The sequence below is a fragment of the Bos javanicus genome, chromosome 15 (assembly GCF_032452875.1).
Source record: "Bos javanicus breed banteng chromosome 15, ARS-OSU_banteng_1.0, whole genome shotgun sequence".
Taxonomy (NCBI): Eukaryota; Metazoa; Chordata; class Mammalia; order Artiodactyla; family Bovidae; genus Bos; species Bos javanicus.
This window is the reverse complement of record NC_083882.1, coordinates 46631447-46652880: the sequence shown is the minus strand read 5'-3', so window position 1 is coordinate 46652880 and position 21434 is coordinate 46631447. Positions and strand designations below refer to the sequence as shown.

The window sequence follows — 21434 nt, the reverse complement described above, 5'->3', positions numbered from 1 at the left end:
CACCTTGGCATGAAGGTAATGCAGTCTACAGACCTGAAGGCCTTCTGGGAGTCCCTGTATATTGAAGGTATTTAAGGAGCCCTAGGCAGTGGTAAGAAAGGGTGGAAGGAGGGAGAAGGGCACATGCAGTGTCCTCATGGCCATAGAGTCAGGCACTGGACATGGATGGAGCAGCTCTAACCTGGGTCTGAACATGTGTTGGGAGGTAGGAGGGTAGAGGCATATTTTTGCTCCTCGTGAGTGTGCCAATGGGATTTTGTGATGGGTGGGTGCTTTGTATGTGAGAGAAGAGAGTCAAAGATAACTTCAAAGTTTTTGATTGGACAACCTGGAAGAATGGAGTTCCTGTTTACTGAAGTTGGAAGACTGCATGAGGAGCAATTTGGAGGGGACTGGGTGGAGATCAGAGCCCATTTGCGGCTGTTAAAAGTTTGAGGTGCAAGGTAGGCATCTAGGTAGAGGTGTGGACTAGGCAGTTGTTTAAATGGGATTGGGATTCAGGGAGAGATCTGAGTTAGACACAAATTCCAGAGAAAATAGATGGTGTTTAAAACCATGAAACTGGGTTAGTTCTAGAAAGTGAGTCCTGATGGGGAAGGGAAGAGATCTGAGGACGGGCCCTTGGGAGGGGGCACCGTGGTGTTTACGTGTTTGCTGTATGAATCTAATTTATGAACATTTTGATGCCTCTTCTCCCTTTTTGTGCAAATCTTAAATACCGAAGTTGGCAATTAACCAGTTTCTAAGAATTAAGGCGTGTCTGACTCTTTGTTACCCTGTGGACTGTAGCCCACCAGGTTCCTCCGTCCATGAGATTCTCCAGGCAAGAATACTGGAGTGGGTTGCCATTTCCTTCTCCAGGGGATCTTCCTGACCCAGGGATCGAACCCAGGTCTCCCGCATTGCAGGCAGACCCTTTAACCTCTGAGCCACCAGGGAAACCCAAGAATTAAGGCGAAGGCTGGGTTCAAGGATATTCCTTAAGACAGGTGCTGAGGACTGGCTTGCTCAGCTTCCTTCCGCACCTCCTCCTCTGTTCTGCATTTCTGAGACTGCGTTTCTCAGACCTCCTCGAGGCTGGGAGTCATAGGTTATTTAGAGCTATATGTGACTTCAGTTCAGAATTGAGGTAAGTAGGGGAGAGAGGCAGGACGCATGCCATCTGTTCTGCTGGTGGGGCTCGTAATCATTTATGATCATGTGTTTATGTAGCTGGTGGTATGGCGATGACATCCCAATTTGCCAGGCAGCACAAATCCCTGGACACATGGCCTAGAGTGGTTTTGTTTTTCAGTTCTTGCAGTCATTCACAACTCATGTAATTTTATAAAAGAATTGCTTATACTGGGCTTATACTGAGCTACTTATACTGGGCTTCCCTGGATTGGGTAGATCCCCTAGAGAAGGGAATGGCTAGCCAATCCACTATTCTCGCCTGGAGAATCCATGGACAAAGGTGCCTGGCAGGCTACAGTCAATGGGGTTGCAAAGAGTTGGACACGACTGAGCGACTAATGCTTTCACTGCATATGCTAGCTGGAGTAAATTTTGCTGTCTGCGTCTAAACCCTAACAGATTCCCTGACACTATGCTTATGATATAGATGTATGTGTAAACTCACTCTTGAATAGAGAATGTGTAAGGTGTGTAATGTGTGTGTCCACACTCAGGGTAGAGGGAGAGGTTGTATATAGTCCCTGGAGGGCACTCATGGACAATCGTGGTATGTCCCCCACTAGACGAAGATGAAGAAGACTACTCAGACTCAGACTTCATGATGCCCAAGTTCCAGGGCCAGCCCAGCGATGCTGTGGACGTCTTCTGTGGCCCGAATATAGGATTGGTGTGGCCCTGGAAGTCTCGCACAGTTACTGAAGCCCTGGAGGTCCATGGGCACCGGCTTCGGGGCCAGTACTTACCCCTTGATTATAAGCAGCTGCAAGAGGACCTGGACAACAGCTCCCAAATCCAGCAGGCACTGGCTGTCCAACAGGCCCTGCTGGAGGTGAGGACAGAGGTTTAAGGAATGGGATGGTGGCCACCAGTTCCTGTCACAGCTGCCCGCCTCTGCCCTAAACCCCTTGTCTGCCTCTAGGACATGCTGCAGGAGGTGCAGGAATTCTGCAGGGATTATCACTGGATGACAGGCGTTTATGAGTTCCTGCAAGCCTGGGGGTGTCAAAAGCTGGAGTCTATGAGAGGTTATCCTATCAAGAACTACGTGATGCTGGTGACCCGCCTGAACGCTTGGCAGGCCCAAGTCTCCGGGATACCCATGGAGTTGATCACAAGAGGCAGGCTGTTGCTGCTGAGCTGCCGCAACATACGGGCAGAGATGGGTGAGTGCTGCTTAGCCTCCGTTCTTGGCTTTTTAAAATTTTATTTATTTATATATTTGTGGCTGCACTGGGCCTTCGTTGCTGCATGCCACGGCCTTTCTCTGCTTGCAGCGAATGGGGACTACTCTCGCGTTACGGTGTCCCTCGAGTAGGGGCTTCTCGCTGCAGTGGTTTCTCTTGTCGTGGAGCACAGGTTCTAGCCATGCGGGCTTCAGTAGTTGCAGCGTGCGTGTGTGCTCAGTTGCTAAGTCATACCTGACTCTTTGCGACCCTTATGAACTGTATTCTGCCATCCTCCTCTGTCCACAGGGTTTCCCAGGCAAGCATACTGGAGTGAGTTGCCATTTCGTCCTCCAGGGGATCTTCCTGAGCCAGGGATCGAACCTGCATCTCCTGTCTCCTGGGTTGTCAGGAGGCTTAACCACTGAGCCACCTGTGAAGCCTGGTAGTTGCGTCCTCACTGGTTGTGGCACGTGGGTACAGTTGCCCCATGGCATGTGGAATCCAGGGATGGAGCCTGTGTCCCCTGCACTGGCTGGCAGTTTCCTAACCACTGCATCACCAGCGAAGTCCTATCCTCCCTTCTCTCTTTCGCCTTCTGTACCGTATCCACATGGCACTTTGGGCCTTCAGCGTCCCCCAGAGACCTTTGGTGCAGGAACTAGTAGAGCCTTGAAAAACCCCAGGTCCCATCCTTCCCTTTGCCAGCTGTCCGCTACAGGGGACGGCCTCTCCATCTGTTTTGGCCCAGCTCATCCCCCACACTTCTCAGGAAAGGTGTCTCTGTCACCTGACATTTTCTCTTCTTATGGTGTGGAAGGAGTCAGACCAAATGTGACTGAGGAAAATCTTTGCTTGCTCCTTAGGCTGGGAGAATTCAGTTTCTTTATTGAGACTCTCAGGAATCAAGGGTACCCTCTCTCCACATGTAGCAGTCAAAATCGACACCACGATTTGTATGTATAAAAAGTTACTCTCTTTAACTGATCTTGGCTTGTGCTGTAGTCTTAAATTCTGCTGATGGTAAAAGAACAGACAGTTGGCCCTCCATATCTGTATGTTCTATGTCTGTGGGTATAATTCCAGAAAGTCTCAAAAAAGCAAAACTTGAACCGACAACTGTTTATATAGCATTTACACTGTATTTACAACTATTTACATAGCATTTACATCGTTTTAGGTGTTATAAGTAAACTAGAGATGATTTAAGGCACTTCGCACGTGGCGCTAGTGGTAAAGAATCTGCCTACCAACGCAGAAGACATGAGATGCAGGCTCAGTCCCTGGGTTGGGAAGATCTCCTGGGGGAGGGCATGACAACCCAATCCAGTATGGTTGTCTGGAGAGTCCCATGGACAGAGGAGCCTGATGGGCTACAGTCTATGGGGTCACACAGAGTCAGACATGACTGAAGTGACTTAGCACACAGCACAGAGATGATTTAAAGTACACAGGGGGTCATGTATAGGTTATAAACAAATACTATGCCATTTTATAAGGGAACTGAGCATGTGTGGGGTTTGATATCCTCAGAAGTCCTAGAACCAATTCCCCTAAGGACAACTGTATTCCAATTGAAAGAGAACACATTTTTTTTTTTTTTCCATTTAAAGTAGGACTTTTGGTCTAATTCAGTCTATTTGGGGTAATTGGTCAATTCAAAATTCATACTACGGTTCTGGGTTGTTCTGTTTATCAAGCGTCCTCAGCTCACTTTCCTCCCAGGGTGGCACCTGGCATTGGAGGGGGCTTCAGGGCCGTGTGCTCTTCTTGGCTGGCTTCTGTTGACTTCCCTGAGGTCTCTGCCCTCCTTCTGACCTTGCTGCTTCCGCTGCAGCTGCGTCCTGAGCTGGAGTAGCTGGCCGGTGTTCTCTCGGCTGGTAGGAACCCAGAGGGTCTGCCCTTGCTGACCTGGCTCTGCATTGGCTCCTGTTGACACCACATGTCCTGGCGTTTTAGTGAACCCTTCATCCAGTCTTTGTCCTAGGCTGGCCACCCCCATAGCTTCTGCTGAAGGGCCCTTCGCCCCTCAACCCAGGAACACCATCCAGGCCTGCTGGCTATCAACTCTCCACTGTTTCCTGTGTCCACTGCCGTCTGGGAGCTGTGGGGTCTTGGGAACATTAACTTTGATCCTCTTTCTCACGCCCTGGTTTCTGCTCTGCTGTGACTGTCTCATGTCACACGAGTATAAGGGCACCCTGCAAGTCATCTCCCCAGAGTGACTACATGGAAAGTGGAGCTCAGGCCCACTTGCTATCTATTCGCCCCTCAGCCCATCTCAGTTTCCCACTTCAGGTGTCTACCTACCCACACGAGCCCAAGGCCCAGTTGTTGGTCTCCCTGGATCTCTGAGAAGTCTGGTTTAAGACGTAGCCTCGTTCCTCTTTTCTCTTCTTCCCTTCCTGTGGGAAGCGTGTCTCACACTACAGTTTGCTGGCTAAATGCCTCCACCCAGGAGATGGCTGTGGAGAGACACAGAGCACAGTAGATTGGTAAGCTGGTTCCTCCAGGAAATTGAGAGGTTCTATTTTGTGACCTAACATCCCCAGATGGCAATGTCTGCTTCCTGCAGAGATTAGGTACTTTCAGACTCATACCCTCTAGGCCTGCTTGGTTTATGAAGGTGGGAGGCCTTGGAGCTGGGCCTCAAAGTGCTTGCTTGCCTAGCTCTCCCTGCCTTTGCCCCTCCACAGATGAAAGCACAGGCTTCCTTAGGTATCTCCTAGGTGACAGAACTCCCTACTCCTATCCCCACCCTCCCTCCTAAATGTACAGAGGGTTCAGGCTGGGCAGGCAGAAGCAGGAGGGCCTGTGATTGGCCTGCCTTCTTTCTGACCCTGGTTGCAGTGGGCTTTGCTCCACTCTTGCTCAGGAAGTCGGTGTTCTTTCTAATTTGTTGACTTCTTTGTCCTTAATCCAAGGTCAACTGACCTCTTTAAGAGGAACAGATGGAGAGAGAAAAGCGCTGGATTCAGAACTGTGGCTCTGTTTTTACTGGTTTGCATGACTTCATATCACTGAGCTTCAGTTTCTTTATTTGTAACATGGACATAATAATGTAGCCACTCACTGGGTTATGGGAAGGAGGATTACATGAGATACTATTTGTAATATTCCTAGCATTGAGTATGGCATGCAGCAAATGCTTAATTTTTTTTTCATTTCACCTTGTTCTCTTCTGTTCACTTTCATCCTTCTTTCATCCTTCTAGTCTTCTGTATTTATCCTGCAACTTTGCTCCTCTTCTATCTGGGCTCCCTTTAATAGAGAATGATAATGAGTTGGCCTCAACAGAAACTTGAGTTCGTACTTTTCTCACCCATCTCCCTAACTCCACCACATCCAACCTGTCACCAAATCCTTTCCATTCTTCTGCCTCCTAAGTATCTCTCAAATGTCTTTTCCCATCCATCTCCAACTTGCAACCCGGAGGAACCCTGGTACTTTATCAGTCTACTGCTCCTTCTTACCACATGGTGTCACTGTTGAGCTCTTGGTCTTCACCAACCTGGTGCTGCTGCTCAGAAAGCAGCACCATTGCAATGGTCCAGCTACTGTCAGAGGCCAGTGGGACAGTTTGGAAAAGGATAAGTTCACATCTTTGTGTTCTGCTCAACCTTGAGTACCCCTTGGAGGTTCTCTCGTCTTGGTCTTCTCAGTTTCATCTCTTGGTGCCAATTCCTATTGGTTACTTTCTTCAAAACCCCATCAGATCCATTCCTTGTATGTCTCAATTATATGCCCCTGGAACTCACTATCCTACTTTCCCTTGTCTTGGTTTTCTCAGTTTCAGCTCTTGGTGCCAATTCCTATTGGTTACTTTCTTCAAAACCCCATCAGATCCATTCCTTGTATGTCTCAATTATATGCCCCTGGAACTCACTATCCTACTTTCCAGTTGCAGAGATGCTCATGAAAGATGAGTCAATTTACTTTTAACCCTTCAAAGCATAAAAAATAACAAGATGGAGCCAGGCTGCCAGAGTTTGAATCCTTGCTCTACCATATGACCCATCATATTGGTATTATTCCTGTCCTTGGCGACAGTGGAGTTGTTCATATTGCCAAAGCCAGCTTCCAAGATTATCTTCCGGCTGCAAATCCACCTGACAGCTTGTTTTCTTTAATCCTTAAAAAACAAAAGGCAAAGTGCACACTCTTCTTGGTCCTTCTTCTGCTAGAGCAGATGCAGTAAGACTCCTCAGACAGAAACTGTTTATCTGGTGGGCATTCTGCTTATCAGGGACATGGCGTTCCCCTGCCTTTGCACATGCTTTCATCCACTGGGTGTGCCCCTGGGAGCCTTAACCACCTAGTGCAGTCGGCTCCAGTGCCCCCTGCCCTGAGGACGCCTTTCCCAGTCTCTGCAGGCTTCCTTCCTCTTCACTGAGCCAGGTTGAGGGCTGGCTGAAGAGCATTTATTGCACTGATACGTGATTGTCCATTTATATATTTGTCTCTACTGCCATATTGTGAGCCTCTCTGGGTGAGAACCTTTCTGTCTCACTCATCACCCTTGTCTGCTGGTGCCCAGCACGGGCCCCAGTGAACTGCAGCTAATGACACCAGGCAGGGGTCCAGTACGTGTTCAGTGACTGAGGGAACCAGTTCATGCTCTGGCTTCCCCTTCAAGCTGCTCTCACTCCAGCCTCCCCTGGATGCTCCCTGGGCACTGCAGCCCCTCACGCCTCACTCTCTCCTGTCTTCAGAATCCAAGCTGGTAAACATCAGGAAGGACATTCTTGAACAGGTACAGAACGAATGCCAGAGCCGCAGTCAGCAGCTGATAACGGAGCTCACAGGTTTCATGAAGGCCTTCCAAACCATCAACTCAGACATCCACTCCATTGCATGGTGCTCCCAGAAGGTGGGCGCTCCCAATCCTTCCTCCCCAGCTTATCCAGGGCCATCCTGCTCACGTGCTAAGCACACTCCCTTCGGGTCTCTGCTGAGCTCCCAGTGGGGCTTGATGCCCTTAAACTGCATTCACCTGTGTGACCTGCCCTGGCCAGTTCTCATCCTGTTCACATGGCCCTCAGTATCCTTATGATATGGGGAGGCCCTGATGTGATGAGAGAGGGACAGTCCTGCTTTCAGAGACAGAGTTCTGCTCTCTGTATGCTTAAGTAGAGATCCATTGCCCTGTCCTCAGGGCAATGACTCGATGGGGGAGGAGCTGTGCTGTCTTCAGGGAGACCTCGGTCAGATGGGGGTCTGATCCTGGGCTGCCCTGATCTCGGTGGGTTAAAAGGCAACTGCTGGGACCTGGAGCCTCTAGCAGGAGGGAGTGCCCCTCAGGATGGGTGCAGAGAGATGAACAGGGCTATGAGGGTGCTGGTCTCATGCTGTCATCCCTGCAGCTGAATGAGGCCAATGAGCGGTACGCTGAGCTGGAGGAGCAAATGGAATACACGCGGTCACTCTATGAGCTCATCCGCAACCACTTTGGCCTCTTCAGTGCTGAGAATGAGGCACTGGACATCTCGGTGAGAAGGCATCTCCTCTGCCCCTCCCGCTGCTCCTCCCCACCACCACCAGCTCTGCTTGACCACACTTCTGTCTGCCCCTCAGCTTATGGACACATGGGAGTCATTCCAGTATGAGAAAAGCCAGGCCTCAGAGTTCCTGCTCAGCAAGCGGCATGCCATCGTGCCCAAGCTGCAGCAGCTGATGGCCACGGCACTGGCGGAGCTGGAAGGCGTGATTGAGAAGGCCCTGTCTGGTCCGTTCATGGACCCTGCACAGGAGCAGAGGAGCACCGAGCGCCAGCTCATCTCCCTGGAGCGTCAGTACCAGAGCACAGTCAGCAGCCTCTGTGACCTGCACCATGCCTACACCACCTTCACTGGTACCCAGGGCCCCGCCCCCTCCGCCACCACCACCCTTGGGTGGTATGATCCTGGGTGGTGTGATCCTGGGTTGTGTCCTGGGTGATCCTAAGCAAGTCTTAGATTCACATACCTTCATTTTAGTCTCTTTCATTTGCAAAGATCGCAGGACAAAATCTAAATCCATTGGGTATGTCAAGTGTTGTGCTTAGGGTGGGGATAAACGTTGTACTTAGATGGGAGCTCATGGTCTGGACGAGAAAGCAAATAGGTGAGTGTTCCATCAGAATGTGATGGGATCGGAGGGCTAAAAGCCTGTGCAGAGAAATGTAAATGTGTTCTCGTCGTAGTCCTTAGCTGTTGTGTAGCCCTGTTCAACTCAGGCCTACAGCCGGCAGCAAGTCCCAGATAAAAACGGGTGTGGATGCTCCATGGCCACTGCTTCCAGCCAGTGTGGTGGAGAGAGGTGGCTGCTGAGGGCTTCCCTGGCCCCGAGGAGGAAAGCCGGACCGAACTCTTGGTCTTGGCCCTTCTGTGCAGTGTGCAGCTAGGCTGCTTCCCTTCTGCACTGGAAGGACTTTGTGGGCTGCAGGTTCTTTTCACAGGTGCGGTCACTTCTGTCGCTCACTTGTATCCTTTGCAAGGGCATATTGCTTCTGAGTTGACTCTTAGCCAGCTGCCAACTGTTATCATCTTTGACTGTGAGGTCCCCAATCCCAGGGAGGAGATGCTCTGGGACCATCCTAAAACAAGGGACTTCCTTTGGTCAAGTATTGGGGGACCCTCATCCCATGCTCTAGCTGATGTAGACCACAGACCTTGGCCTTTCCTGCTAGTGGTTGGATGTTTGTGGAAAAGTAGAGTAGGGGACTCTGGCCTTGTGGGGTTTTACCTGGAAAACTGTACAGCATTGATTTTATTTCCTTTTTCCACCCCTGTCTCTTCACCAAACTCCCAGTTTTTATTATTAATACAACAATCTAGGATCTTAGATCTAGACCATTAATGCTACAGTTTATTTTCTGTTCTGTGTCTTTAATTTTACTTGCTATCTTTGACATTTGCTTTGTTCTGTAACCGTGTTAACAACTATTTTGACATCTAAGGTTGCATGGTTTTGTTTACCCACTTCCAGTTTTAAAAATACCACATCTTTTTAGTTTTTTTCACCTCTTCCTTGGATGGCTGCAGTAACTCTTTGAGTAATTGTTTTTTTTTTTTTTCTAAGAAGGGAGTTGGAGGTGTTAGAATTTCTAAGGTATTTATGACTAAGAATGACTGTATAATGTCCTTATATCACAGCTTGGCTAAATATTGGATTCTGAAGTCAAAAAATTGGCTCCTCTGTCCTTGGGATTAAGAGGAGTCAAGAATGTCAGGGAGGGTGGATAGCAGTTCTTAATGGGGGGGGGGGCACTGCCTAGGTCTCATTCAGAAACTGACGTTTGATCAAGGACTCCAATGTGGTAAGGGAGTGAGCCATATAGTTCTCTAGAAGAGAGTGTTCCAGAAAGATTGAGCTGCCAGTCAAAGGCCCTCATCAAGAGGGAGCAGGGCTGAAGTATCTGAGCAATAGTGAAGGGTGGTGTGGCTGAAGTGGCATAAGAGAGACAGACTCTAATCAGTAGAAGAGGACACCTTCCCTTTCATCCCTATCACGTTTTCCTAGAGTTTCTTTCCCTGGACTGAACAGTTTTGGATACTACGCCCCCACCCCCCAACCTCGTCCCCTGCACTTTCAGGACCCTCCCTTCTGTCATTATGGGATCTTGACTGATCATGCCCCCACATGACCCCCGGGCCTATTCCACAGGGGAGGAGAGTCCTGTGCCCTTGCCAGTCTGTGGGACCCGCCCCATCGTGCAGCAGCAGCACATCTGGCACCTGTACAGAGTCATCTCTGAAAACATCAGCGAATGGAAGTGCATGGCTTTTGCCAAGGTGCTGACGCCCTCCTTGGAGCCCCTGCCCGGGTGTGAAGCATTTCTGGGGCTGGGGGTGGGAGGGTCTCCAGCTGCCAGTGTGCCTCTCCCCCCACAGTTCAATCTGGCTCTGGCCCAGGAGAAGACAGACGGCTGGCTGACAGAGGCGGCCCGGGTAAGTGCGACCCTGGGGCTGCATAGCCCAGTGCTGCAGCGCTGCATGCACATGCTGGAGGAGTTTCGCAGCCTCCTTCCCCTGCTGAACAAGCTGGGCAGCCTCCAGGTGCAGAACCTCAACTGCCAAGCACTCCTGCGAGGTGGGTTTGGATAGAGTCAGAGGGCTGGGGGAGGGAAGGACATAGGGGTAGAACAATGGGACAACTCACTTCTCTATGGCTTTTTTGGAGAAGCATCTTTCCTCCCTGGGCTGCCCTGACCTTTCCCCATGGACCACAGCCTCCTTCCCCTCACTGAGACAAGCATGTTTAACCTCCCACACTACCACATGGATCCTCTCTGCTGCCCAGGGCTGGACTTAAGCTGGAGTCTTAGTTCTGGACTCTGAATTGTGCTCTGGACCTTGGGTTCTGGGCCCCTGCCTCTATGTCATGCTTTGAGATGTGCTGTCTGGGCTGGGCTAGGTTGGGCTCTGCCAAAGACCGAGTATTGCTCTGACTTGCTGTCCCTCCACCTCCAGCCTTAGGGCTAAGCAGTCTCTACAGCATAGAGCTCCTAACAGTGGGCCAGCTGCTCTCTTGTCCGCTGCTGGAGTTTACAGATCGAATCAATCAGGTGGGCCCTCCCCAACAACCCCACCGAGGAGGGGTAGCTCAAGCCCAAGGCCTGTTTGCTAAGCTCTAAAAGAGCTAGTTAAGACCCAGCAGCCCCTTGAGACAAGGGGGACAGCAGATATTGGTCTGTGGGGAGGGGGTTGAGATTGCTAGCCTCCTGGGGAGTATGGGGATCTGATGGGTGGTTCCAGACTCTCTGTGACTGAGAGTATGTCCCTCCTCTACAGGGGAAGGAAGTGGGTGGCAGCCTCTAAGTGGTGGGCACACAGGATGGCAGGTGTCCCCCAATACTTACCCTGTCCCCAAAGAGCATGAGTTGATTGATGTATTGTCTGCTCGGCCAGAGCTTTGCAAAAGAGTGGGTTTCAGGGCAGCAGCCCTAGGTCACAGTGTGATGCTGGCGGCTTGCCTTTGAAGCCAATGACCTCGGTCTCCCTCTCCGAGACCTGCTCTCTTCTGAGCCCTGGACCTCGAGTCCAAGCTCCAGGGCTATCCCCTGAGCCATGCCCCAGTCCCGGCTCCTAAGTCTCCGCTCTTCCAGATCTGGAGGACTGAAAACATACGGACTCATGCCCACGAGGCGCTCCTGAGGCTGCGGCGGGCCTGGGAAGCACGCCAGCTGCGACTGCTCAACTTCATCCTGCATGTGCCCTACGAGTCCCCAGTCTCTGAGCGCTCCAAGAGGCAAGCAACCCGCAGCCCTCAGTGGCAGGTAGTGGGCAAGGACAGTGGCACCTTCATCCTCTCAGGTGAGGAGGCCCTCTTAGGGCTCAGTGATAGCCAGACAGGGTGAGGGGCATATTCATCCACCAAGTTCTGCCAGATCTGTCTTCTCTAGCCAGGGCCCCTGCCCTCCTGGACAGCCTGAGCCATCTGTCTTTTCTGAGACAGTATCTTCCATGCAGCTCCCACACAGTCTTAATCTTCTTGGGAGCCCCTCACTCCCTCTCTCCTGCCCAATGTCTGGCCTCTTCAGCAAAGGTCTCCCCTTTATGGTCACATCTCCACAGTGTTCAATGCTCTGTCCTCTAGGCTGCACCAGCTCATTCATTCCTTTGTCCTTCCCTCGTCAAACTCACCTGCCTCTTCTGAGCCAAATTCAGGAGACTCTTGAGATTATCAGACCAAAGTCCTGTCTCCTGTGAACTCCCAGACAGGGACAAGAGAACAGAGATGGGTGTGCGATGGAGCAGTGAAAAAGTAGAAGTGAAAGTCGCTCAGTCGTGTTTAACTCTTTGCGACCCCATGAGTGCACAGTCCATGGAATTCTCCAGGCCAGAATTCTGGAGTGGGTAGCTGGTCTCTTCTCCAGGGGATCTTCCCAACCCAGGGATTGAACCCAGGTCTTCTGGTTGGCAGGCAGATTCTTTACCACTGAGCCATCAGAAAGAGGAGCAACTTGAAACAAGCAGGAGACTGAGAGAAGTCTTCCGTTTCCTTAGGAAAAGGCCTCACGCTGACTTCTGAAGGAGTACAAGTTTGCTAAACATGCAAGGGCAGAAGGGCTTGCCAGACAGAGGGCGCAGTGTATGTCCAGGCACCGAAAATGGAATAATTAGGGAACTGCCAGTAAAGGAGAAATCCTCTTATCCGGTCTAATTAAAAACAGCCAGCGGATTCAAAAAGTTAAATAGGGCAATCAGTCATAAAATATGCATACATGGCTTAAGATTTTTATGTTAGCTTAAATCATATAATGTACATGTATTTACTAACCTTTTAACCTGAGGACAAGAGCTTTTCTTTGATTTGCAGTCAACTGATAGAGGTTCCGCACTGCCTTTGTAGTATTAATACATTGTCTGCTATTTCCACTTTCCATTTCTGAAAGTTGAGAAGTGACACGAGGACACTTATGAAGCTGAGTCCAGAATTTTTCTAGAGTTTTATTATAATTTCACAGTTTAAAAAAACTGACTTGTCTATACCTAATTTGGGCTTCCCAGGTGGTGCTAGTGGTAAAAAAAAGTCCACCTGCAGTGTAGGAGATGTAAAGAGACGTGGGTTCAGTCCTTGAGTTGGGAAGATCTTCTAGAGGAGGGCATGGCAACCCACTCCAGTATTCTTGCCTGGAGAGTCCCTTGGACAGAGGAGCCTGGCAGACTACAGTCCATAGGGTAGCAAAGAGCCGGACAAGACTAAAGCAACAGCGTGGATACCTAATTTAATATCATGCCTTTATTTTTTAATAGTTTACCTTTACTTCTGAAGGCTTCCATAGTTTTTATAGAACCAGCAACTCTTTCCCCACCTGTATTTCACTGATTAACATAATACTAGATTAAATTCTATAATTAAAATATAACTCACATAATAAACAGAACTCACATAAACAGTTTTGCAAACACACTCTGACTGTTGGTGAGCATATGGTTCAACTAGTGGAGGAAAAAATGTTTATATCTTCCAGAGAATAGTTTGAGATCTGTGCGTTTCAGCGTGTTTTGGGTATCAGTCGCCTGCGCCCTTGCCCCATCTGACTGCTAGCTCAGCTCAGCTCAGCTCAAGTCCACTCTTCCTTAGATTACAGCAGACTGCAGGACTCTATCCATGAAAGCCTTCAGGTGTTGTTCAAGATCCTGGCCATCCAGAAGTCAGGAGACTTAAACAGAATTGCTCTGGAGTGGGTGACCATCATGCACGGCCTGAGTGAGTGCAGGCCTCTAGCTGGGCTCATAGGTGGGACCTGACGGGAGATGACGGGGAGAGAGGTGCGGGTTGGGGAAGACAGAGTGAGCACCACCTTCAGAGCCATTTTTTGGGCTAAAGTGACCAGGTCTTTATTCACGTTGCAGGTTTTCTCTCCTTCGTGCAAGGTCCCGGGGTCCTACTAAGCAGCTTTTTGGGGGGTAGGGCGCCCCAAGAGGGCAGGAGGAGGCTGGTCCCTCTTGCAGAAGCTAGAACCCTAGTCTCCCTCCATTGTTCCCCTGACTGCCCTCACAGGTGCCCTGCTGCAGGTGTGGGTGACTTTCCAGCAGAAGTGGATCTTCCTAAATAAAGTTCTGCATGAGATGCAGATCCAGTTTCCGAGTCCTGAGCTGGTAGGGAAGTGGGTGTGGCAGGGTGGACCAGTGCTGCTGAGCAGCAGGGCTCTGGGTCGGAGTGGGGGCGCTGCCCTCACCTTGCCCTCTCTTACCACAGAGCACCCGTTTCGAGGCCATGGATGCGCAGTACCGGACCCTGATGCAGATCTCTGTAGCTGACCCCCTGGTTCTGTCACTCATAGTGCCCAGTGCCAAGCGGAACCCTCTTTTCCAAGGCCAGCAGCTGCAACAACTGCTGCAGGAGGGTTCCATGGACCTGGAGGGCATCATCATGGCACTGGAGAGCGTGCTCTATGCCGTGCGCGCCCACTTCCCCCGCCTCTTCTTCCTCAGTGACAGTGAGCTCGTGGCCCTGCTGGCTGCCCCACTGGAGTCCTGTGAGGCCCAGCTGTGGGCTCGACGCTGCTTTCCTCACGTGCATGCCGTGAGCTTCGAGTCCAGTGAAACTGCAAAAGGCACGGATGACCCGGAGTCAAGCCCAAGCATAGAGACTCAGGTGGAGGCGCTCGCGGTGTTCGGGGTGGGTGGGGAGGAGGTGCAGCTGCGGGGGCCCCTTCCTCTGCATCCCGATCTCCCCAAGTGGCTGGCTTCCCTGGAGGAGAGTCTGCGTTTGGCACTGGTGCACAATCTGCAGGACTGCGTGGCTGCCCGTCTTGCTCTGGGCCCGTCCCTAGACAAGGCCTTCAAGCAGGAAAACCAGTTTCCCCAGGAAAGCCAGTTGCCCGTGAAGATGTATGTCCAGCACTGGCTGGACTTAGTCCAGGCCTTCCCGTGGCAGTGTGTGTTGGTGGCGGAGGAAGTGGTGTGGTGGGCCGGCATGGAGGAGGCTCTGCTTGAAGAGAGGACCCTGGCCATGGTCCCCATGCATGTGCGCAAGCTAGAGGTACTGGTGCATTTTCTCCGGGCCCAGAGGGCCTCTCAGGGTGAGCAGCCCCTGCCCTCTGTCCGCCAGACCAGCCTGCTCAGTGCCCTGCTTGTCATGGCGGTGACCCACCGGGACATATCCCAGCTGCTGCAAGAGCACCAGGTCAGTGGATTGACAGACTTCCACTGGGTCCGCCAACTCAAGTATCACCTGGGTTCCCCTCACACTGCTCCGCAAAGCCCCCTGCAGGGTCTCAAGACTGCTGTGTCTACTGAGACCTTTCTGTCCCCAGCTGCATGCTGGATAGATGTGCTGGGTCGATCTTTCTTGTACAATTATGAGTACCTGGGTCCCAGACTGGGGTCCCTACCCAGCCTGCTGCCTGAGCGGCCAGCCCTCGTGCTGTTATTAGCCCTGGAAGAGGTGGCCTGCGGGACCCTACTGGGCCCCAGTGGTGTGGGCAAGGCAGCCATAGTAAAGAGCCTGGCCCAGGCCCTGGGGCGCCAGCTGGTGGTGATGCCCTGCTTGCCGCAGATGGAGGCCCGCAGCCTGAGCAACTACCTGAATGGTGCCCTGCAGGGAGGTGCCTGGCTGCTGTTAGAAGCAGCTCAGCACTTGCCCCTTGGCTTGCTCTCTGCCCTGGGCCAGCGCTTGGCCAAACTGCGCCACCTGTATGCCCCGCTGTACCAGGAAGCTTCCCGAAGTACCAGCACCATCGACCCCACCCACCCCTGGCTCCTCGGCAGCAGCTTCTTTGAGAGACATCATGTGGATATGCGCCTTGGCTACGGCTGTCTCCTGACGCTGCGGGCCCTGAGCCCTGCCATGCCTGCCAACCTGCGCCAACTGCTGCGGCCCGTGGCGCTGACCCTGCCCGACCTGCAGCAAGTGGCAGAGCTGACCCTGCTGGGTGCAGGGATCCGGGATGCTTCCCGCATCGCGACCCGCCTATCCAAGTTCTTCTCCCTAGAGCGTGAGCTGGTGTCTGGGCCCCTGCCCTGCCGCCTGCCCCTCCTCAGGAAAGTGCTAGAAGACACGATACAGGCTCTGAATGTGACCAAGGAGGACCCCGAGTCTGAGCAGTCCCGCAGCCTAGCCACCATGGAGGAGGCCACCCTGCTGCGCACCCTGCTGCGCTCCCCACTGTTCAGCCTCCTGGAGGGGGCCCATCTGCAGGACCTCCAGAAGCTGCTCTGTGGGCTCTTTCCCACCGCCTCCCAGGTGCTGGCAGAGCCTGTGACCCCCAGGCTGAGGAAGTCACTGCTGGTGGAGGAGTTACGGCAGGGAGGCCTGCATCCCAGCCCTGATATTTTGGGGTCCCTAGATCAACTGAGCCAGGCCCTGGGCCAGGCCTCAGGCATTTTGCTCCTGGGCCCAGCAGGCAGTGGCAAGACCATGTGTTGGCACAGCTTATTTAAGATCCAGAATCGGCTGGCGGCCATGGAGGACCCCACAACCCAGAGCTGCCAGCCTGTGGAAATTACTCACCTGTATCCAGGCGTCCTCAGCCCTCAGGAGTTCCTGGGATGGCTGGAGGGCCCCTGCTGGCACAATGGTGTCTTCCCCAGGCTGTTGCGTGAAGCCAGTCGGTGTAGGACCGTGGGCCCGAGGGGGCAGGTACAGGAATCAGTGGGGATTCATCACTGGATAATATGTGATGGAGCTGCCAGTTCTTCCTGGCTGGACTCTATCACTTGCCTCCTAGGTGACCCCCCACAGCTTAGCCTCCCCAATGGTCAGCAAATAGCACGACCCCCAGGTACTTTTCTTTTGATGGAAATGGGTGATACCACAGGCATGTCCCCCACAGTGGTGGGCCGTTGTGCCCTGGTGTGGTGTGGGGGGGAGCAGACTTGGCAGGGTATACTGAGCGTCCTGATGGCAGCCTTGCCCCGTGAGTACCGCCTGCAGCCCCAGACTGTCACTGAGCTCAGCCACCTGGCTGAAGGGCTGGTGCCCGCAACATTCCAGTTCCTCACTTGCCAGGGTGTTAGCTCTCTGCTGCAGGTACATGGACAGCGGGCCATTTGCCCAGGTGTGGCTGAAGTCACCAGCCTGGCTCGCATCTTGCGTTGTCTGCTCAACCCATACCTGCGCATAGATGAGGAGGAGAAGGCACATATCCCAGGTAGAGGCAAGGACTGATTTGAGAGCTATATGGCCTTGAGGATAGAGGGGATATAAGCTGAAGCTTGTGGCCCAGGTTCTTAGGTGGACTAGGGTCTTGGGACTGAAAGTGAGAAGTGATAGCCAACCTCTACTCTCTTTCCCACCCCCTCCTCTTTTTTCCTACTGGGGCTCCTTTCCTGGCCATGGTGACCTTCATAGAGGACCTCAGCTATAGTGATTCAAAGTGTATAGTGGCTCGAAGCATCAAGGCCTCAAAAAACAGCTGTCTGCACCAGAGCCAGATTGACAGTGATGCCGTGCCTAGTAAGCGCAGGGAGCACTTGCTGGCCATCAGCAGCTTTCTTTTTGCTGTGATCTGGGGCTTCGGAGCCCACCTTCCCTCCAGGTATCTACAGGGCTGGAGGGGGGAAATGGAGAGGGCGGAAATGGAACGACCCATGGGTGTCCAAACCCTGGCGCCATTGTTGGAGAAGGGTGGGGTGTGTGAGTGTATGGAAACTGAGTGTAATGGAACTGTTGTAACCATATGACACTCTCACCGTATGTTCATTTGAGCAGGCTCTGGCCCCTCTATGACACCTTCCTGAGGGATTCTATTAGTTGCCTCTCCAACTACTGTGAGCTGCCACCCTCAGACTCGGTGTTTGACCTACATGTATGCCCCGAAGATGGGACACTGGCCCCCTTCACTGGCCAATACCTGGGCAGCCGCATCAAGGGAACTCAGGGCACCTTCTACCCTTCTCCCCAGGTGTGAGGACAGTGGGGCTGAAGCTGGGGTTGGGGCTCAAAGAGATATCCTGGGTTGTACATGTCCTCGGCATAGCCGAGGGCTGCCTGCTCCCATTCCTTGAAACGTTTTTAAAATCACAAGAATACATGAAGTGTTCTGCAAATACAACTTTAATGTAAGCCTCCTAAGACCTTTACTTTCAGCTAGATTACTGTGCTAACCAGGAGCTGCCACAGTAAGCCCTGCTCCTGTCCTGCAGACTGAGCGGCTCTTGTACGTGGTGGACCTGCTTCTGTCAGAGGGACACCCAGTGCTGCTGGCTGGAGAGGCAGCAACAGGGAAGACAACCTTTGTGGAAGTGCTGGTGGAGCCACAGCACCCTTACATAAACAGCCCCGTTCACCCCGCTGTCACTACCACCCACCTTCGCCTCCTGCTGAGCCGGGAGGTCCAGGGGCAATCACAAGCCGGCCCATGGACTGCGCGGCACCTGGATTCTAAAGGTTTTCTCCTCTTCCTGCTGGAGGATCTGCACCTGGCTGCTTCCGGTGAGGAGTCGGGAGGGAAGGAGTCATCGTCCTTTCTTTTGACTCTAAAATCCTTAGCTGTATTTATCGACTCTCAGACCTATATCTACAGTCCAGACTTGAGTGTTCCATTCTTAATATCTTCTTAGTCTACATATGCTCACTGAATAATCTTGTCCCTTGCATCCCTTGCAGTATTGACCATATTGACATTTAGAGAACATTATATCCACTGACTGCAAAATGTACTTTTTTTTCAAGTGCACATGGAACATCCACCAAGATAGACCTTATGCATAAAATCAGTCTCAACAAATTTCAAAGGATTAACTTTTACAGAATATTTTCTCTGACTTTAGCAACAAAAACCAGTAAGATACTAGAAATTCCCCAATTTTTGAAATTAAACAGCACACTTCTAGATAACTCATGCATAAAAGAAGAAACTCAAAGGGAAATTAGAAACTATTTTGAATTGAATAATAATGAAAACACAATATATCAAAATTTGTGGAATGTAGTTAAAGCAGTGCTCAGAGAGTTTACACCTTTAAATTCCTAATTAGAAAATAAGAAAAATTTGAAACCAGTGATCTATATTTTCAGCTTAAGAATCTAGGAAAAGAAGAGCAAGTTAAAATACTTAGAAGGAGATAAATAATAAAGATCAGACCAGCAATCTATGAAATAGAATAAAAAGCACAAACTATAAAAAATATCAGCAAAGCAAAAATTTAAAAAGATAAATGAATCCCTAAGTAACACAAATCAAGAAATAAAATAGGAAATATAAATGATCAATATCAGGAATGAAAGAGGTTTTATTTTAAAGATATTAAAAAGAATAACAAGGGAATATTGTAGAAAAACTTATAGTAATAAATTTAGTAATTCAGATGCCTTGAAAAACACACCTTATCAAAATCTAACTCAAGAAGAAAAAGAATAGGAAAAGAATAGCCCTATAGATCTATTAAAAATTTGAATTCATAATAATAAACATTCCCAGTCCTGGATGGTTATTACACAGTTCAATTATATCCAATTTTAAGAAAAAAATGAAAACCTACAGTTTTTCAGAAAATGGAGTAAATACTTTTCAACTCATTTGATAAGGCCACCAAACCCTAATACCAAGTTCTGAAAGATATTTCAAGAAAATAAATTATAGGCCATGATCTTTCATAAATATAAATGCAAAACAAATCCTCATGAGATATTAAGTAAAATTTAGCAACACATTATCATCAAGTGGGGATATATCTCAAGAATGCAAGTTGACTCAACATTCAAAAATCAATTGGTATAATGCATGACATGAGAATAACGGAGAAAAGTATAAGATCATCCTAGTAGATAAAGAAAAAGCATTTGATAAAATTCAACACTATTTATGGTAACTCTCAGCAAACTAGGAATAGAAAGGAATTTTCTCAATTTGATGAAGGATATCTATTGGAATCTATAGCTAATTACATACTTAATTGTGAAATATTGAACATTTTTTCCATAAGATCAGTCACAAGGCAAGAGTGTCCACGCTCACTGCTGCTTTTTAACAGTGAACAGAGACTGCTATCAATACAATAAGAGAAAGAAGGAAAAGCCTTTAAAATTAGAAAAGAAGTACTATCTCTACTAGCATATAACATGATTTACTACATGGAGAGTCCTAAGGATCTACCAAAAGCAAAAACAAAACTACAGAACTATCAGAATAAATAAGTGAATTTAGCAGGCTCACAGCATACAAAGTCAATCTATTGAAATCATTATTATTTCTACATCCTAATGACAACCAGAAATTAAAAATTTAAGTATCATTTAAAATATCATGTAAAAGCTTAAAGTATTTAGGAATAAACTTAGTGAAAGATACACACTGAAAATTGCTAAATACTGCAGAGATAAAAGAGAATTAAGTAAATGTAGAAATATATCATGTTCTTAGATCAGATGAGTCACCAGTGTTAAGGTGTTCCTTCTCCCAAACTGATCTACAGATTCAGTGCAGCCCCAGTCTAAACTAGAAAGTCTTGTTTATTTTGTATTTTTTTTTTTTTATTTTTTAGAAACTGACAGACTGTTTCTGAGACTTACATGGAAATGCGAAAGACCTAGAAGGGCCAAAACAACTTTGAAAAATAAGAAAGTTGGAAGGCTTAAACTAGTGATTTTAAGACTTACTGTACACAGTTATAGTAATCAAGTAATAAATACCAATATCAGTATAAGGACATGGATACAGCCTAATGGAACAGAATCATGAATCTGCTATATGGTCATTTATGGTCATTTGATTTTCAACAAGTGCTCCAAGATAATTCACTGGGGGAAAGTATAATTCTTGGGGTAGAAACATCTGTATGTATGTGTGAGAAAAAAAAAAAAGAATCTTGAATCTTACCTCACAACATTCACAAAAATCAATTATAAATAGATTATAGACAAGTATAAAAATTAAAACTATAAATCTTAAAAAAATATTGAAGAAAAATCTGTGTGAACTTGGCTAGAAGCAATGATTTCTTAGGATACAACTATATTTCACCAAAATTTAAAACCTATGCCCTTCAAGAGACACTTATGAAGACGAAAAAAAAAAAATCCATAGAAAAAATTCAAGATACATATATCTAACAAAGCTCTTGTACCTTGAAAACATAAAAAAGCTCTTACAACTCAGTAAGAAAAACTCCATTTAAAAAATGGACAAAAAACTTTGAGTAGACACTTTACAAAAGAAAAATACGTGAGTGACGAATAGCACATGAAAATGTGTTTGATACGGTTATGCATCAGTGAACTCCAAATGTAAAACCTGTGAGACAGTACTTCACACCTACTGGAAAGATTCTAAGTAGAAAGACTGATAGTAATTGTGAAATGTGGAGCAACTGAAACCCTCACACTTTGCTGGTAGGAAAATGATACAACTATAGGGGGAGAAAAAGTGTGACAGTTTCTTCCCTATTTAATGTATGTTTACTATATGACCCAGCAGTTCTGCTCACAGGTATTTACCGAAGTGAAATGAAAGCACGTGTATGTTCTCAAATAGCCTTGCACATGTATGTTCATAGCAGCATTATTCTGAACAGTCAAAACCTCAAAACAACATAAAAGTCCATCAGTGTCAGTGGATCTACAAACTGTGATATTTTCATCATGGAATATCACTCAGCAATGAAACAGAACAAATCACTGATACACGCAAAATAGGATGAATCTCAGAATCACGCTGAGTGAACG

The 21434-nt window shown here is 49.1% G+C and overlaps 1 protein-coding gene across 7 annotated transcripts in view; it reads left to right on the top strand.

Moving 5' to 3' along the window:
* Nucleotides 1–21434, top strand: part of DNHD1 (dynein heavy chain domain 1) — a 77483-nt gene that overhangs the window by 21946 nt on the left and 34103 nt on the right. For 5 of the 7 annotated variants that reach the window (XM_061380555.1, XM_061380554.1, XM_061380556.1 and 2 more), the window contains exons 10-25: nt 16–67; nt 1740–2005; nt 2096–2339; nt 7052–7209; nt 7703–7828; nt 7914–8190; nt 9984–10111; nt 10211–10409; nt 10790–10884; nt 11425–11632; nt 13407–13532; nt 13827–13924; nt 14025–16920; nt 17121–17307; nt 17481–17673; nt 17915–18203. In XM_061380555.1, coding sequence (XP_061236539.1) covers nt 16–67; nt 1740–2005; nt 2096–2339; nt 7052–7209; nt 7703–7828; nt 7914–8190; nt 9984–10111; nt 10211–10409; nt 10790–10884; nt 11425–11632; nt 13407–13532; nt 13827–13924; nt 14025–16920; nt 17121–17307; nt 17481–17673; nt 17915–18203 — 5542 coding nt within the window. Of the gene's footprint in view, nt 1–15; nt 68–1739; nt 2006–2095; nt 2340–7051; nt 7210–7359; nt 7829–7913; nt 8191–9983; nt 10112–10210; nt 10410–10789; nt 10885–11424; nt 11633–13406; nt 13533–13826; nt 13925–14024; nt 16921–17120; nt 17308–17480; nt 17674–17914; nt 18204–21434 lie in introns of those variants that run through there. The other 2 variants (XM_061380560.1, XM_061380557.1) reach the window with 2 other exon arrangements.